This window comes from Xiphophorus hellerii, chromosome 12 (genome assembly GCF_003331165.1).
Source record: "Xiphophorus hellerii strain 12219 chromosome 12, Xiphophorus_hellerii-4.1, whole genome shotgun sequence".
NCBI lineage: Eukaryota > Metazoa > Chordata > Actinopteri > Cyprinodontiformes > Poeciliidae > Xiphophorus > Xiphophorus hellerii.
In genome coordinates this window covers 31,698,502-31,717,721 of record NC_045683.1, presented here as the reverse complement: position 1 = coordinate 31,717,721, position 19,220 = coordinate 31,698,502, and the positions used below count along the sequence as shown (strand labels likewise).

Sequence of the window (19,220 nt, the reverse complement as noted above, 5' to 3'; positions counted from 1 at the left end):
GTCTTGTTATTCTATGAACTGGCCAGGCGATGGCGCCAAATATCTTTTTAGCTGGAGTCTTAATGCATTAGGATTTTTTAAAACTTTATCAATAATAAATTAATTAGCTGTGGCTACAGCGCGGCATCGTGTGTATTGCCTACATACCCCTAACTAATTCAAACCACATTAACACCGTTTTGTCTTGACTGCCTAACTTTGCCTGTTGAGCGTACTCTGAGCGTACGGTGTGAGTGCGTGTGTAGGGGTGTGTGCGGGTGTGCGTTGAGTGTGTGTGTGTGTCAGAGCCCTCCCATCTGTGGAGGACACCGGATGATGGATGGTGCGCTCGGATGAAGGCAGACCTCAGATCGCGGCCCAGTGGCATGCAGAGATCCGCGCTGTGCGCTCCTGAAGCCCGTCACCTGCATGAAGCGGAGATGGAGTTCAGATAGACGCGCCGCTCCAGCCCTGGGACTGATCGCTGCGACTTCCGCTCTGGATTTCTGCACTTCATGTTTAGTTGCCCTGTGAAAATGTGGAGACTCACCAACTTGTTGGCCTGTCTGCTGGTGTTGTGTAAGGACGCGTCCTCACAAAACAAGGTAAGAGGGCGCTTTTATTTTAGAGCCAGCACGCCTGATTGCATGTTTCCAATCAGAAACTGAACACGGGCTTCTTTAACCGCCTCCACCTCAGTGTCAAAGTGACTGAGCATCTCCTGTACATTTTCTGCTTAAGCCCAGCAGATGTTTTTTGTTTGTGTAATTTCTTGTGTTTCGAGAAACTCCCTCCGTGAGAGATTTTGTGTCACACAGATAAACATAATCGCACCTCCACTGTGCGCAGGCCCATTGCCAGCAGAGATGGCACTCAGTGGGGTTAGTGCAATATCAGGCTGGCCGTGTTTGTTCAGCTGCTGGACTGCAGTAACCCCTCACTCTCCCTCAACCTGATTCAGCTCCAAAAACACACAGCCAGAAGGGAGAAAACATGGAGTGTATATTGAATGGAGTGGCTGTCAGCAGATGTCTGCTTTAGGACTAATCATGGAGGTTAAGCTTCAATGCAGTTCAGCAAAAACTTTGATCCTCAGAAAGGCAGTAGCAGGAGTCGCAGCTGTAGTGCTGAGCAGTTTGAATCCTGAGGTTTAAACTGCTTGTCATCAGCTTGTTTGTCCTTTTCCCCTGCAGCATAAAATGATTTTCCCACTTTGTTGTGGATAAACATGACTGCCTCTGAGTGAGCGCTGGTCATTAATGTCTAAGCCAGGGATGGATGGAAACCTCCATGGCGACGCACTCACTTCTCTGCGTCTGATCTAAAGCCTGAAATCAGACAGGTGGAGACAGGAAGCATGCTCAGTATACCTGACCTGTGGAAGTGGATGTGGACTTTGTGCTTTGCAAAGGGAATTCAGCACTGGCTTCAGTGCTAATATAAGCAATATAATAAACATAGTCCTAATGAGGTATGTGCCAAAATTTGCAGAGAATCTTAAGACCACTAATAATCCAGGATTATGTCTCCCTGAAATGCCTGTACCATCCAATTCAACCTGGAAGGAGTTTTAAACATTCAAAATAAACCATTTTGGAAAGTTATTGTGGAGCTAATCTAATTGGGTCCAGTAAAGCAAACATTAAAATCTCTCAGCAAACATTTAGAGGTTGTAATTATATAGGAGCAAGTGCATTTTAGACACAAGGTGTTTGGTAGAAAAAACTAAACACCTTGGAAAAAATGTCAGACATGCTTTACAAACGTATTCATAACCTTTAAACAATTTTTTTTTATAAATTGTCAAACAGCTTCAATGTATTTTGTTGTGATTTTATGTATAAAAAAAAAATAAAGCTAAAACAACATGGAGGAAATGTATGGTTTTAATTTTCTTCCACAAATACATTTCTGAAAAGTGGGACGTTCATTGGTGTTCAGGCCCTCTTGGTCTGTCCTCTGTAGAACCACCTTTTAATTCAATTGTAAATGGAAGTCTTTGGGATAAAGTATCTCCATCAGCTTTATACACATAGAGTCTGAATTTTTTACAATTGTCTTCTCCGATTGATGTAAATCATTCCACTGTAGCTCCGATTTTATGGATGGAAAAATAGGAAGCTGTGTAGAACCTTCAATTCACATTATTTAGAAAACATGAACTGTTTAGCCACTTTACAGGACCTGCAGTTATAGTTATGTAGTAGCTACGTGATTATCATTAGGTAAATTTGCTTGATTTTAACTTAGTCTAATAAAGACCCTCTGCACAGAACTGTAGCTGACCTTCACCATATAGATGTAGAAGATTCTGAACATTCTGTTCACACCTGAAGTTCACATGAACAAAAGCTCAAATGATAGAAAGCTGTGGCTTTTTGCTCATCAAAAGAAAGCAAACTGTAAATAAAAATGGGCCTGATATAAGGTTGAAAGATAGTTCTAAGATTTGTAAAACAAATCGACAAGATACGGTCTCTCATTGACCCATTCACAAAGGATATACTGTCCAACAACTATGCAGCAAGTAAGTTCACATAAGACTGTTCTAGCATCATTTCACATCTGTATTAGTGGGAAACATCACACACATGTCAGTTTTTGCCAGTGTATATGTGTTAAGCTCGAGGCCTGGGGTCCAAATCTAGCCCACCATGGGTTTTTAAGTTTTCAGGTCAAACTATTATTACTAATCTTTTCATTACTTTACAAAAGGTGGGACTATAACTAAACAAAATGTTAAATGTAAACTACTCAAAACGAGTATTTAAAGTACTAATGGCTCTGAACTGAGACAATTCTCATTTCTACGTTTGTACCAGTTTTGGAGGGGCCTTGTTGGTGAACACCTGACTGGTGAGTCAGTAGGTGGCAGTAATGCACCTTTAAGTAGTTTGCCAACACAAAGAAAAAGAAGAAGACTGGCCCAATGCATGTTTGTTCTGACTGTGTTGGCTGCATGGGTCGCCTGCTGATCGTGTTGGTTCTGTAGCATTACAATGGCTCCTGGCGCTGTAGCTATGGATGTCAGCTTTGTTAGTTTGCTCAGTTCTGTTTCTTTTTCTAGCCACCTTATTTGATTTGGTGGAGAACCTCAAGGGTTCATGGGATTTTTTTTCTCATTTGCATTCCCTTGCAAAAGTTGTATATTGTCTTGAGTCCTTTGTCCAATTGGACTTTGAGATCTTGTTCGTGAATCATGAATGTTTCTCTCCCCAACGTCAGATCTTCACCCGGCCAGCCCGTAAAGTGTTACTGAGAGGGAAGTTGTTGAGGAATAGCTGATGACCTGCCAGAAGCTGAGTCTCATTTTTAGGCTCATAGAAACACCCTCCTATTAATTGTTTTGTATTAATGTTTAAAGCTTTACTCAACTGTTTAAAATGTTACTATTGTATAAAAAAACCACTTGATTGTGACTATAATTTGCATTGAGTAATTCTAACAAACATGAGTTGTAATTACTGATAAACATAAGTAATGGTTGAGTCAATTAAAGTTTTGAAACCTTGAGTTCTTTAGTAATGGATTATTTTGGACACAAGATTTTATGGAAACAGAGCTGGATGTTTTTGGTTTTGATTTTGTAAAAACTAGACCATCCCAGGGCAATCGCTTACCATGCACAGCTTTAGTAATGACTACTAATTTGGGTTTACAGTGTAGGCTATAGAGGGCCACATAAATATAACCTTCAAGATAACAGTTGTCCATCCATCAATCCATCCATTCATTTTCTTTACACTCTTGTCCCTACTGGGGTTGGGACGGGTGATAACAGTTGTTTTGTTAAATATTATTCTATCAATCAAATCAAAGCACTTTTTATTTGTATCTGGTCAAATTACATCCATGAGAAAAGATCTTTAATGTTATTTAACTTTATAGTTTGTAATCATCAAATTCAGAGAACACTATTTATTAATATTTCAACAGTTTAATGGGTAGTTTTACCAATACAATCTGCCACTAACGGCCCTTTGAGGACATTGGTGATCTTGATACGACCCAAAATGAAAATGAGTTTGACACTCCTGAGTTAAAATCTACGGACTGTGGTGCAGTTGGTAGCACTTCACTTGCAGCAAGAAGATCCTGGGTTCGATTCTCTGCGTGAAGTTTGCATGTTCTCCCTGTGCATGTGTGTGTTCTCTCTGGGTACTCTGGCTTCCTCCCACAGTCCAGAAAAAAAAGACTGCCAGGTTGATTGGTCTCTCTAAATTCTGCTTATGTGTGTGTGTGTGTGTGGGTGTGTGTGTGCGTGCATGACTGTTTGTCCTGTCTGTCTCTGTGTTGCCATGCGATGGACTGGTGACCTGTCCAGGGTGACCTCACCTCTCGAACTTTGACTAGCACCCCTCACGGTCCCACAATCCCACCGGTGATTAAGTTTGGATGGATGGATGGATTTAAAACAATTCTACAAGGAAATAAGTTAAAAAGCTCATCAGAAGCTAAACTTGTAAAGATAACAGAACCCACCTGCTAAAATTATGTAGCTAATGTATAACTTCAAGAAAATTTTAGAAAGATTAGCATTTACTCTACACTATAATCTATACTTTATTAGCTGAGTTCTTGCAGCAGCGCCCTCTCCTGTTTACATGGCCAATACCAAGAGCTGCATTGACCCAGTCCAAAGTGCAGGGAAACATGTACCACTATCCCATTTGTTATTAAGATGGCTGCCACTGTATATCTCCATAAAATATAATAACAGCCATGTGTGAACACACACAGTGTCTCAGTTCCCTCATGCTTACAATTTGTCTGTGATGCACATTCTTTCGGGTTTTGGTTGATGTTGTTTGTGTCTTGAAACTTAAACACTGTAAACCATTCTGACATCAACAGTATGATGAGAGTGCCCCGGAGGTTAACGTTGAACAGCTGTGATTGATTGATTACCTGTTACGGCCGCACATTTCCACTGAGTCCGAAGTGGTTTTCCTTATGAGTGTGTTATTTTAGCGAACACCACCACTGTTTGTTTTAGCAAACACTGCTAAAACACCACGTCTCATAATTTCGGTTTTCTGAAATTATGAGATGTGTTGGAGGTTTACATGATTGAAAATCACTGAAACATAATGCAAAGAACATTTTTGCTAATCCACCCTCTCATTACTTATGTACCATAGCTATGGAAAATAGGTAATGAGCCCTGTGGACGACCTGATCCGTTAGCTAGTTTGTCTGCATTACTTTAGGCAGGGATCTTCCTAATTTTAGGGTGTCGCACAGGTTGAAAGGAAGTCTACTCTGTCTGAAATGTAAATCTACATGTGCTAGCCAGATATAACTCCAAACTACCACTGTGTAGGTGTGGAGGCCAAAGAAATGTCCTCCAGAGCAAACAAATAGGTCAGGGCTGAGTTCCTACAATAGACCGGTCTAAACACAAAAACCTCTAGCTTGTCTGAATATAGAAAAATGAATTTAAAAGTTGTATTGTGTAAACCATGTCTTCATAAATGGTCATTAGTGGTCCGAAGTCATAGCAGGTTTAACAGAGTCTGTCCACTGACACCAACTTTTGTTTCATTTTATTGACTAGGCTGATGATATTAAAACACAGTTTGCAGGAATAATAATACAAACACCAAGGCATGTCTAAATAAACAGCATGCCTCCATTGCTTTTGTTAATAACCAAATGGGCAACATTTCAGTCTCTAGATGTCTACATGTCAGTGTAAACATGTATAATTTTTCTTTTGCTTCACTACTATCCCCTACCTTGTCTGGTGTCTATTTAATAAAATTCAAATTTCAGGTGGTTAGTTTGGAAATCCATAGCTGTCTTCAATTTGTTGCATTTGTTTTTCTTTTGTTTATTTTTATTTATTTATTTAATTTTATTTTTATGCTTTTCTGACCAAGCTGTTCATAAGGTAAAGGTTATATCTGCAAACTTTGCTAATTTTTATGATCAACTTCTTCTCCCACTGATAAAATTTATTGACGAGAAAAAGCACCTGACAAACTGAAGTTCATGGGTTGAGGTAACTGTGGAGCTTTCCCCAAAGCACTTTATAGATGTACCACCAGTGGGACAGACAGAATCATACACACACAATTTTGAGGAAACTAAATTACTCATTAGGTTGCTTGATGTGTTTATTTGATGGTATAAATGAAATATTGTATTTCCACTTTAGGAGTGGATTATAGCGTGTGTATCCGTAGCAGCAGAGAGCTGCACAGCTTTGTGCCAGAGCTAATAAACATCCTTTTGAAGACATCATCTGGGGAAAAGGCATTGGCAGCATCAGTCATTCCTCTCATAATTGAGGTCACCAAACACACACTATTAATTAGGGGACTGTCCCTTTTTTTGCTTATGCTAGGATTATTACAGTGTGTGGATTTTATGAAGGAGTCATGCTGACTGATTTATATGTATCTCTGCATTGCACAAGATTTTCATGTTTAAAACAGACCTGTAGTTTGGTTTAAAGGTTTTTGCCAAGATCTTCAATGAGACTCAAGAAGATAGGTTGGTGTTTTATTGATCTGAGATTCTGTGGTGTTCATAGTAATCATTCTGTTAGCTGTAATAGAAAGATGGGATATTGTAAAATCCACTGAGAGTGGTAGAAAGTTAACTGGTCAGACAAAGCTTCTGATTTTAGTTCCTGAAGACAAGTCAAACCGAAAATGATGTGTTATTTGGAATTGTCTGTTAGGGAAGTCTGGGCCTCCCTTCTGAAGCTGCTACCCCCGCGACCCGACCTCGGATAAGCGGAAGAAGATGGATGGATGGATGGATGTTAATAACCAAAGTTATGCATGTTGAGTATCAATCAGCTGATTAATCTTATTAACATTTTTCATTTTAGCTGTTTTAACTTTTCAACAAACTCATCACTGCATTATGACATCCGTCTCCTAGAGTCAAAGACACTGTTACAGGAGCTCACCTCAAAAACTCTGAACTGTCCCTTTAAGTTGAACCTTGACAAATCTTTAGGCCGCTACATGTCAGAGCGAGGTCATTATGTTTTAGAGCCGTTCTGCTTCAGACTATCTGGAGACATAAACAGACTCCGCTGGAATGTAGATGTTTGCTTTCAAAAGCAATAAGAGCTTGATAAACTTTGTCTTTGGCTATTTAACAGCCTGGTGCTAATTCCAGTTGTTTAGTTTGACTTTTTTTTTTTTGACCATGAGCATTAACACTTTTACTAAAGTGCTAGCGTTGAGTAGTGGTTACTATGCACTCTAAGACTCTTTAAATTTGTTTCATCTGGATTTGATTTAGAACTGGCTTTGTTCTTTGTCATTATTGTGCAATCAAATTACTGCTCTATCGACGGACAGACAGATCTCAGCAGGCCGAGAGACGTCATCACAGGGTACGTGAACAGGCTGCATCTTACAGAAACTCCTGTCATGCAGTGTGTTTTGAACAATTCTGGGTTTCACCTTGTAGCTTGTCAGGGCGTGTTAGCTGTAAAAAGTTTCTGCGGCTGATCTAATATGGCTCTCTGCAGCATGCTTGCTCTGCTCCTCTCACTGTGCAGGTTGAGCTGTGTGCTTTCTGACCTAAAACTTGACTGCACTTTAGAGGTCAAAGCTCAAAGCATGCGTTAAATACTCTGCATTCTTAATTATTGCCAATCTTAAGTGTGTTGCCCATTCTCATGCTGGTAGGTCAGCTTGGCATGAGATTTGGGATAATTAGATACGCTTACTGGTACATGTGACTTGACAGAATGAGGAACTAGCTGGTCTGAAGGATCATTTTGATTCATTCTGATAACCTGCTGCTGTCTCCTGGGAAAGAACACCAATTTAAAGGCTGCAAAGTCAAACTTGCTGGAAAATGACTACAGCGTCTGAGCAGTGCAGCCAGCAGAATGAAGCCACAGCGTCATGCAGATCCACCTTATTTTCTTGTGGTTGTTGTGTTTGTCAACCTGCTGCTTTTTGCTCAACGTGGGTCAGGATCTGCTCAGCCCCCCCATCCCAGAATGTCTGCACTAACAGAGGGGTGAACACACACTTCACCCTCTGCATCTTCCCCATCAGTTGGCCCACATTCCTGCACTAATGAGACCCCCCACACCTCTTCCACCTCTTTTATGACTCATGCCTCTGTTTTTACTAAGCCTGCAGCCTTTCCACCCAAAAAACCCTAAAAGCTTGGAAAAGGTCGAAAATCTGGCAGCTGATCAGTTCTTAACTGCTCTGACATTCCCACATCCGACAGTCTCATTGCCTCTCATTAGCCGTAATATATGTCTTCTTGTCCTCGACTATAACAGTCTGTATTTACTTTCCACGATGGTGGGAAGATTGCCGTGCCATCAACACTTTATGACACGCTTCCTGTTTGTCAGCTTCATTTATCAGAAATAGACAACACTATAATTGTAGAGGCTCTAATGGAATCTGCTTTTTTCTCAGTTTAACAAAAGCTCCCCACATGCCGTGTGAGCTGAATTCTCCAATAAAGGTTTCCTTTCAGTTTCCAAAACAACTAATCTTGTAGAGTTGGGTGACATGGACTTAAAGTTTTATCATTAAACTTTGTAGTACTATTGTGATAATAATAAAAGTGATGCTATTTATTACTTTTTTTAGATAACTCTATGCCTGTGGCTTCATTATATAGCAGCCCCACAAACACAAACACTCATCTTGGAAAAACATTCCCATTTATAGTACGCTTCTCTAGGACAGCAGCCACATAAAGGAGCATGATTTGTGTCACTAAAATGCACACAATAAGTGCATTCAATCATATTTTCTAATTATGAAGATGTAAAAGTGTATTTATTGATACACCTCTATTGAACAACCTGTGGACAAAAATTGTAAAAACCTCAACAATATGGACGGCTTACAGGGTTTTAAACCATCATTAGTTGGACTTTGTCATGACAACATTAAATCAAAATCTTATTTAGATATGAAACGTATCACAATAAGTGATAAACAATATGACAAATAACCAAGCTTATCTTGTTTTATAAATTTGCAGATGAAACTATCCAGTCAAATTATGACTGAATGCTATTTTCCCGCATCTTAAGAAAAGTCATTTAGAAATTGTTTGCAGTTATCACATTAGGCTTAAATTTGAACCATGCAATTACTGGAATGTCCAATATATCTTCTTATGTTGTGTGTTTTTTTAAGGAAGACAGTTGAAAGAGCACAGCTCATTAATAAAAATGATCTGTGAGTTCATGGCACGTGAACATCTGTCCTGCAGTTGATCCGGGACCATAAATCTCTCCGAGTGGGATGACCGTCTCAGCCAGCTGGGGTTCCATGAGCCGTTACTCTGCAGCCAAATCTTCTCAGTCACACAGTAATGAACACCAGAAGGATCATTTCCAGTCAGATCAAAATTAGACTATCAAATGTTATGTTATGCCCCTATTGTGGGCTGAACTGGCTCAGGAGGTAGGAGTACATGTAGCCGGTGGGTTGATGGTTCGAACCCCTGCTCTGTTCGTCTCAGTCTTTGCGTCCTCGGGCACTTCAGGACACTTCAGCCGCCTTGAATGCTGGTGACCAGAAGACCTGGTGGCAGCCTTGTTTCTGTCAGAATGTCCCAGGGCAGCTGTGGCTACAATCCACTAGGTCACCACCATCAGCTTGTGAATGACTAAATGTTGTGTACATCGCTTTTGGATCTCAGACTTAAGGCTGCAAGTAGCTTTTATAAGGAATATAATGTTTTTCTTACATAAAACTATCACTATGTTGTGACAGGCTAATATGAGACAGATAAACTGTGAAAAATGGATCTCCTACACCTCCTCTCTGAGCTACTATTGTCATCTGAAGAACAACCAAGGAGGAGGTTCTTAGCGCTGTTAATCAAATTCATGTACTCGCTGTTGCTGTTAAATGTGCTGATGGCGTAGAAACAACTTACCGTTCCAAGAAAACTCACACGAGATTGTGATTGACAGTGCCTCCTCCTGGCTCTGATTGGTTATTTCTAGCTGGCAGTGGGAGAAGATGGAGCAACGTAGCTTTTTCACAGATTATCTGTCTCATAATAGATCCTGTCACAACATGGTGACAGTTTCAACAAATATATTGTTGTATAACATGTAAAAAAAATACTTTTTGTAAAAGTTACAAACTGCAGCCTTAATAAGCCACAATAGAGATTCAGGACATTTACAGTATCCTAGTGTTGCACCTGCAGTAGGATCACGGCATCATGCCATTTCCTACTGTATTAGAGTCGGATGGTTTATCATGAAATCATAACAAATTTTTTTGGGTCAAAAATTGTATTTCTGACTTAAAACATAAAAAAAAACAATTTTTATAAAATTAAAAATGTCAGGATCTGTGTTTTCTGTGTTCATTTAGAGTTTTTTGTGTCCTTGCGTCTCTTCGTTGTCCTGTCCTCCCCTTGATTGTTCCCAGGTGTGTCTCGTTCTGTCATTACCCTCCCATGTATTTAACTCCACCTGTGTTCCTTGTTCCTCGTCGGGTCCTCGTCAATGTTAGCTTCTGTGTCGTCAGTGTTTCCATGTGCCTGCTGCTCGTTGTTTTGGACTAAGTTTTCTTCATTAAATTCATCATTCATCTAACCTGGGTCCGCTGCCTCTGCCTCACCACCTCACCCGCACCACTTCATGACAGAAGGACCCGACCAGACTGAACGGTGAGGCTGCTAAAAGAAATGGACCCAGCTGGAGCGAGGTTCCCTCCAAAAAGGCAGAGCGGAGGGCGGCGGAGATCTGGCAGGGAGGAGAGGGAGCTAGCTGAAGCCCTCGCCGACCTGCAGCGGGAGCTATTCCGGGGGACAAGACTGGTGTTGGCACCCCCCGGATACGGCCCCCGTCGATACCTCCGTCCGGGAAGCCAGCGACCTGAGCCGCCGGTGGAGCCGGCCCCTCGTCGCCTTCCGGAGCCACTTCCTCCGCTGTCTGCCCGGAGACAGCGACGTGAGCCGCCGGCAGACCCGGCCCCTCGTCGCTTTCCGGAGCCGCCACCTCCACGGTCAGCCCGGAGACAGCGACGTGAGCCGCCGGCAGACCCGGCCCCTCGTCGCTTTCCGGAGCCGCCACCTCCACGGTCAGCCCGGAGACAGCGACGTGAGCCGCCGGCAGACCCGGCCCCTCGTCGCTTTCCGGAGCCGCCACCTCCACGGTCAGCCCGGAGACAGCGACGTGAGCCGCCGGTGGACCCGGCCCCTCGTCGCCTTCCGGAGCTGTCACCCCCCGCGGCCGGTTCCAAGGCTTCGCTGCGGCTCGCCCCCGCGGCCGGTTCCAAGGCTTCGCTGCGGCTCGCCCCCGCGGCCGGTTCCAAGGCTTCGCTGCGGCTCGCCCCCGCGGCCGGTTCCAAGGCTTCGCTGCGGCTCGCCCCCGCGGCCGGTTCCAAGGCTTCGCTGCGGCTCGCCCCCGCGGCCGGTTCCAAGGCTTCGCTGCGGCTCGCCTCCGCGGCCGGTTCCAAGGCTTCGCTGCGGCTCGCCCCCGCGGCCGGTTCCAAGGCTTCGCTGCGGCTCGCCCCCGCGGCCGGTTCCAAGGCTTCGCTGCGGCTCGCCTACGCGGCCGGTTCCAAGGCTTCGCTGCGGCTCGCCCACGCGGCCGGTTCCAAGGCTTCGCTCCGGCGCACCCGAGGCCGAGTCAGCCGGCGTTCCAGCCGGCGCACCCGAGGCCGAATCAGCCGGCGTTCCAGCCGGCGCACCCGAGGCCGAATCAGCCGGCGTTCCAGCCGGCGTTCCTTCCGAGACTCCCAGTGTTCCTTCCGAGACCCAGACCCCCAGCGCTCCGACTCAGACTCCCTGTGTTCCTCCAGAGACTCCCTGTGTTCCTACCGAGACCCAGACCCTCTACGTTCCCTCCGAGACCCCGACTCCCGAGACCCTCTGCGTTCCTCCTGAGACCCTGACCTCCTGCGTTCCTCCTGAGACCCTGACCTCCTGCGTTCCTCCTGAGACCCTGACCTCCTGCGTTCCTCCTGAGACCCTGACCTCCTGCGTTCCACCCGAGACCGAGACTCCCTGCGTTCCACCCGAGACCGAGACTCCCTGCGTTCCACCCGAGACCGAGACTCCCTGCGTTCCACCCGAGACTGAGACCCCCTGTGCTCCACCAGAGACCCTGCCTCGGGGGGCTCGTCGTCGCCGTCTGTGGGCGGCCCCCGGGACTCATCGCCACCTCCAGCGCCGCGGACGGCCGCCGGACGGCCTCCGTGGTTCCCGCCTCCAGCGCCGCGGAAGGCCGCCGGACGGCCTCCGTGGTTCCCGCCTCCAGCGCCGCGGACGGCCGCCGGACCGCCTCCGTGTTTCCCGCCTCCAGCGCCGCGGACGGCCGCCGGACCGCCTCCGTGGTTCCCGCCTCCAGCGCCGCGGACGGCCGCCGGACCGCCTCCGTGGTTCCCGCCTCCAGCGCCGCGGACGGCCGCCGGACCGCCTCCGTGGTTCCCGCCTCCAGCGCCGCCGACGGCCGCCGGACCGCCTCCGTGGTTCCCGCCGCCGCGGACGACCGCCGGACCACCTCCGTGGTTCCTGCCTCCTTTGCCTCCGCCCACCCTGTGGGTAGTTTTTTGTTTGTTTATGGACTCTTGGCCCTTCTTGTGTTTCCGCCCACGATGGTGGGTAGTTTTTTGTTTTTCTGGACTCTGGCCCCCCGTCCAGCGCCCCTCCGCCCACCCTTGTTATGGTTTTTTTTTTTGGGCGTCTGGTAGCCGCCCTTGAGGGGGGGTACTGTCAGGATCTGTGTTTTCTGTGTTCATTTAGAGTTTTTTGTGTCCTTGCGTCTCTTCGTTGTCCTGTCCTCCCCTTGATTGTTCCCAGGTGTGTCTCGTTTTGTGATTACCCTCCCGTGTATTTAACTCCACCTGTGTTCCTTGTTCCTCGTCGGGTCCTCGTCATTGTCGTCGTCAATGTTTAGTCTTATTCATCGTCAGTGTGTCCATGTTCCTGCCGCTCGTTGTTTGGACTGTGATTTTCTTAATTAAATCATCATTATTCATCTTACCTGGGTCCGCTGCATTCTGCCTCACCACTCTCACCACCCGCACTTCATGACAAAAAAAGAAAAACAAATGTTTTGATGTTGGGTTTATCAGTTGGAAGCTAGATGGCATTAACTGAAACTCAACATTTTTCTGTCATGTCTAGATGAGACATCAAATAGTGAGTAAATATTTCTTAACGCAGTGGATACATGACTTCACTTCGTCTTGATTTCAGCATCACGTTGCCACACCGAACTCCCTTAAGGTTCAGATCAGAACACATTAAAGTCGAAGCTGGAAGGTCTGTATAGTCATTCAGGATGGTTTTAGATCAGTTGGAGAATTTTTCAGCAGAACTATCCCAGATGACCAACCCAGCATGAGCACTTTTTTAGACTTTACAATAAATCTGTCTGGCTGAATTCTTGTGTGAGAGTGATCTTCACTTTATGTAAGGCGGCGTGCCTGACATAGGAAATGTGTGGAATGCCCTGTTCAGACGGCCATGCCTTGCCTCCTGTTTATTAGGTGAACCAAGGAGTCTGCCATCAACCATGGCAGGCAAAGGCCAGCTGTTGAGGCGGCTGACTGAATTATGTATTTCTCAGAGGATTTCGTCTGAGTCACACCAGCTTACATTCAAAAGAAAGGAAGCCTGAGTTTATTTTTCAGAATCACTTTCCTTCCTCTGTTTCAGATGACTGGAAAAGGCACCTCAGGTCTTCCTTGCAGGAAGGAACAGAACACTTTAATTTGTACCCTCAGTAAACAGAACTATTTAAGCTGTGAAGAGACTTTTCCACACCATGATTAAATGGTGAAGATGAATAAAATCCAAATTGATAGTTTGGATTTTCTGATCTCTCAAAATAGATTACCTTAATTTTGAGAGATCAGTGATTGGCCGATGCTTACATGTGAAGTTGATCTTTTCCACCGATGCGATCTATGTCAGCAAAGATCTAAACATCAGCCACTGCCCTCTTCTGCTTTGCAGTGAGAGAGATTTGACTGGCAGACCGGCCCACCAGCTCATATCTGTACGTTTGCAGATATTATCAACAATAGTCACCCCACTGTTGCCAACTCAGCAACTGTATTGCCATATGTAGAAACATTTCACACAAAAAAATTGGTATTGGCAGGCTAGGCTTTTTAAAGATCGGTCACCGGCGATCAGCCAGAAAACTGCGATGGGTACAGCCCTAAAATAAAATGTTGCTTGACATTGTGTCTTTCAGATCTTTGGGGACACTGAGCCTGTCAGGATGACATCAGAGGGCTCCGACTGCCGCTGTAAGTGCATCATGCGGCCTCTGAGTAAGGACGCCTGCCTGCGGCTGCGCAGCGGCAGCGTGCGCGTGGAGGACTTCTACACAGTAGAGACGGTCAGCTCGGGATCAGACTGTAAGTGCTCCTGCACGGCTCCGCCGTCCTCACTCAACCCCTGTGAGAACGAGTGGAAGATGGAGAAGCTGAAGAAACAGGCCCCGGAGTTATTAAAGGTGAGGACGGCGGAGTCAGGCTGGACAATGAATCAATAACAATAAACATGATAGGCACATGATCAATATCCATAGATTATACATCTGATAAAATATTCAATAATTTAATTGAACTCTGATCTAGAACTGCACAGCATTCTGGGAGATGTAGGCACAGGAAAGGTGCTGATAAAGCCACTCAACCTCTCACAGCCAATTAAACTAGCATCAACTAACTCACTCACTTATTGGTTGCCTAGCAACAGCCTATTGAGTAATGTGCACAGCAGCAGTTTCAGGTTTCAGTATCTCAGATATTTAAAACAAAAAATCAATCAATAATTTTCTATATCAACCAATATGAAAGACTTATAGTATATCATGATACATTTTTCAGTCACATTGTCCAGCCCTGAACATGATGCACTTCTACTTGCTTTTCTCACACTCACCAAGTTGACCTGATAATGAATTGCTTCTTGTGTTCTTCTTAAGCCTGACCCATTGGCAGCTAATCAACTAATCACACAATAAATTCAAATGATTGTGATCATTCAACCATTCTGATGGTTGATCTTTTTTGAAGGGAGATTTTGTTGACAGAGGCCAATCCATTTTATTTTGAATCTGTGTTGTTTTCTTTTCTTTTCATTGATTGTTTTCAGTTGTCGTATTTTATTTGGGGTATTTAAAATGTTTCCCAGTGCTTGGTGTTCCTTTCAAAATTAAAGTTGATTGGTCTTTGAGGGAGCAAACTTGCATTATTATGCCGTTATCAGTTTATTACTTGAAAATGGTCTCAAGACAACCATATTATCATTTTCTTATCAAGACATGCCTATTCACATGAAGATGTGTTAAATTGATCTTCCTATTACTGATCATACTCTTTAGTCAGATTTTTTGTGCTGTATTGAGAGATTTAGAAATATGTTAATCTGTCAACATGGCTCAGTTTCATCTAGATTTTTCAAAATGTTCTTTTATAGGTTGTGTTTTTCTGAATGTCCTTTTTATGAGCAAATCAACCAGTTTAGGTATCTGGAGAGTTCAAACTGAGAATGCTGAACTAAGGAGATTCAAGTGACCATGAATGAAGGATGACTGATTGTGTGAGATGGGCTCAGCTGAGTATTTCAGAAGATCTGCTGGGTTTACAAAGGATGTAAAGAAAGAGGAGGTCCACATGTGTGGACAAAATGCTTCGTTAAAGGGGCAGTATGTTGATAATCAGGCATATATTAACTTTTTATAGCACAATCAAGTGACTATGCTACCTTCAGTTGTTCTAAAATGCTATGGATAATAGCATATCTAACAACCTACTGATGGGACATCATTTTTCTTCTACATTTTGTTGTTGGACTTTTAAAGCTTGAGAGGATGGAGATTGTTATTGCTTTATGTTTTTCATAAAGGGTTGAAAATCTGCGCTTTTAAAGAAAAACTAGTATCTAGAGGAAGATAGTCAAGGCCCATAAATTACCTGTTGGACACAGAGCAATAATGTCTCTACACACAGAGGAATGTTTAGTGTGTTGTCTTGCATCACTTGGTTTCACTATCAACAGGTTACCCAGCCAAGGTCGGGGGAAAGTATTTGCTGGAAGACAAAACAAGGAAGGATAGAGTTGGGAAAAGTTAAGAAAAAGCAAAGAAAGAGATTACTATAGGATGCTTGTTGAATGCAAATAAAATCCTACAAATGAGAAAGTATCAAGATTTAATCTGGAGATACTGTGGTGATACCCTCTTACCCATTCCTTCTGTTTTTGCTTTTAATTACATTAAAACATTTTAGAAAGGTGTCAAGTTTGGCTATGATTAATTATAATAATTGTTCAAGGAAATTGTTAATAAACAAGTAATGTAGATTAAAAAAAATACTGAGTCAGGGTAACTTTCTCTCGAAATAGTAAACTTATAACCCGCCTGATGAGAGGCTAGGTTTTATAATAACGGATGATTATTATAAAACCTATGCCTAGATGCATAATTCCAGCACTGGCGTTATCTGAACAGCAGGATGCTACACATCTATGAAATGAACACAAACATCCATCCATCCATTTTCTAACACTTCTGATCTCTAGTGGGGTGGGGAGGTGATGGTGTCTATCTCCAGCTAACGTTCTGGGCGAGAGGCAGGGTCCCCCTGGACAGGTCGCCAGTCTGTCACAGGGCTGAACACAAACAACTTCTCTCAAATATAAAAGTTTTATTAATGGAAAAATTCAACTTTATAGTTAAAACATTTTATTCAACAAACTCGCAATGCTAGTAACACAAAGCTAAAGCTATTGAGGAAAAGATACAATTATGAAACTAAAACTAAAACTTTCTGCACATGAAGTAAAAACAGTAAAAATAGAGCCAATAAAATGATGTCAATGTTCAATATGAATTACGAATATTAAATATCCAGATTTAGCTCTGGGGTATTTTGATGTATGTTAATTAGTTTTAACTAATTCAAGTTTGTTTGAACCAAAATATTCTGTGTCTTCTTCACACAGCAAACCAGAATAACCTGCAGGGTATAAAACATGAAATCCATAGAATGATCTATGGTAATATTACAGTCCTGTATGAATATGCACCGTTAAAGTCCAAGGATTCTATTGAAAGGTTTTATCAGTGAAGCTGAGTACAATTTGTTTTGATCAGTGAAAAAAGAGCAAACAGAGAGGAAATGCGGAAGGTGGCAGATCATTTTTACAGAACTGGAAGGAATGTGATTGTTTCCTGTTGCTACTGATAGAATTTTTTCAGACATGAAATTGAATGAAGACAGATGGACAGTCAACAAGCATCAACATAGAAAAAAAACATCTTTTGCTCTTCTGCTGCAGGTTTTCTCTATTTTAATGCATTGATCTGAATTTAGGCAGCAAATGAAGACTTCCAGGCACATAGAGCTGCCAGTCCTGGGTTTAGCTTATGGTGAATGACAGACGGTCTTCTGTTTTTCTGGTTTGAATGTGCAGCTCCAGTCTATGGTGGACCTCCTGGAGGGAACCCTGTACAGTATGGATCTACTGAAGGTCCACTCCTATATCAACAAGGTGGTCTCTCAGATGAACACCCTCGAAGAGGTTGGGAACTAGACACACTCACACACTGTGCAGGATTATGTTATTGCATGTCCATTCACTCACGATTGTCTTACAGACCATCAAATCAAACCTTACGCGAGAGAATGAATATGTACGGGACAGCATGACCAGCCTGACCAACCAGTTTAAAAAATATGAGAACTACTCCAACATCATGATGAGCATCAAGAAGGAGATCTCCTCGCTCAGCCTGCAGCTGCTGCAGAAAGACGCGTCTGAGAGCAAAGCACAGGTTGGTAACACAGGAAGTAGACTGAATGTGTCTAAATATTAGGTGATAATACAAAAACAATAATGTGTCCATTATCAGTTCTGACACACATTTGTTAGTGCAGGCCAGACGTTCTCCCACATTCCGCTTATTCTGTTTTTATTATTCTGAATTCCATTTTTTCAGTTTTAGTCAAATTTATTAACCCCAAAACGCACAGAAGTATGGTGTGAATGAAAACATTACAACAAGTCAATAACCAGAGGTACACATTTAATTTGTTTTCTTTTTCACAAACACAAAAGACTGAACATTGGCTTTACAAGGAGTCAAGAAGTGTTTCCCCTCATTTTTTATGAACTCAAACTTTATGAGCTAAACTAAAACTCTCATTTTGAAGCTGACAGAAAATCTCTCTTTAAAAATGCTTTAAAATTGAACTGAACACACACAAAAAAAGCAAACTAAAAAGTAAAAGTTTGTGCTCACTTCCCTAGTGATCAGGATTTGGGAGATGGAGAAATAATCACCTCCAACTTTCGCTTCCACTCATTTATTTAAATGTTCAACAGTTGGCAGACGTGACTGGCTGAAGTTAGTTTCTTCTCTTCTGTGTTTCTTAATAATTGTGATTTCGTTGCACCTCCAGTCAACCGGGTGCCGACAAAACGTAGAGAAAGGTTTACTTGTATTCAGAAAACTTTCTGGCCTGGAACCTTGCTCTAAGCTTTGAGTTATGTATTTATTTTTTAGGGAAGAGTTTTTTTCCATGGCTGACCGGGTCATTCCGTCTGTGTGGAGGGGAGAGCTGAGCCCGGCCTAACCAAGTAACAGCAACAGAGAAGTGATATTTTGCTGATATCACTTCTCACTGATATCAGCAAATTCTGTGAAATTCCACATTTTATTGTGGAGTCTATTTTGTTTATTAAATTCCACACGTGTTTTCCACATCACTGAAATCTAAGGGCCCTACCAGAGTAAAAACACAAGCTTCAGACTGCATTGTAAATCCATTTCAGTCATCAGACATTTAGTTTATTCACATAATTTTTTGACATTTAAGTCCTTTGACACATTCCAGAAATCTGGGATAAAGTCATTTTTGTGGTTTTCAAACATGAGGCAGTACTGCACCCTAAACCTAGATTTGGTACTGAAGTAGTTCCCCTGAGACAAGTGAAGGTTTAGGAGCCGTTGATGGTCATCAGAACCCAGTGAGTGCGTTCTGACGGGTCACAGTGAGCTTTATTTTTCATAAAACATGGCTGAAGGTAGCTTTTTCTAAACTCAGTATCAACTTCTCAGAGCTCTGAGACATCTGGGTTTGTTGTTGGGAGGATCAATAAGAAACAGAGACCATAAGCTCCAGATCAGGAAGAAAGGACCACTTAGAGCTAACAACATAAAATGGAACAGTGAACTTTGTGCAGTGCTGCAAACTTGAATTAATTTACAAGGAAGCTGATAAAAACTAATATCTGGACTA

General features: G+C 43.1%; 1 protein-coding gene across 1 annotated transcript in view; it reads left to right on the top strand.

Moving 5' to 3' along the window:
• Positions 1–300: 300 nt before the first annotated feature.
• The window catches only part of LOC116729750 (olfactomedin-like 2A), a 31,988-nt gene continuing 13,068 nt past the window's right edge, over positions 301–19,220 (top strand). The window contains exons 1-4 of the mRNA XM_032578481.1: positions 301–584; positions 14,162–14,425; positions 17,392–17,499; positions 17,576–17,752. Coding sequence (XP_032434372.1) covers positions 495–584; positions 14,162–14,425; positions 17,392–17,499; positions 17,576–17,752 — 639 coding nt within the window. The 5' untranslated portion in view covers positions 301–494. The remainder of the gene's footprint in view (positions 585–14,161; positions 14,426–17,391; positions 17,500–17,575; positions 17,753–19,220) is intronic.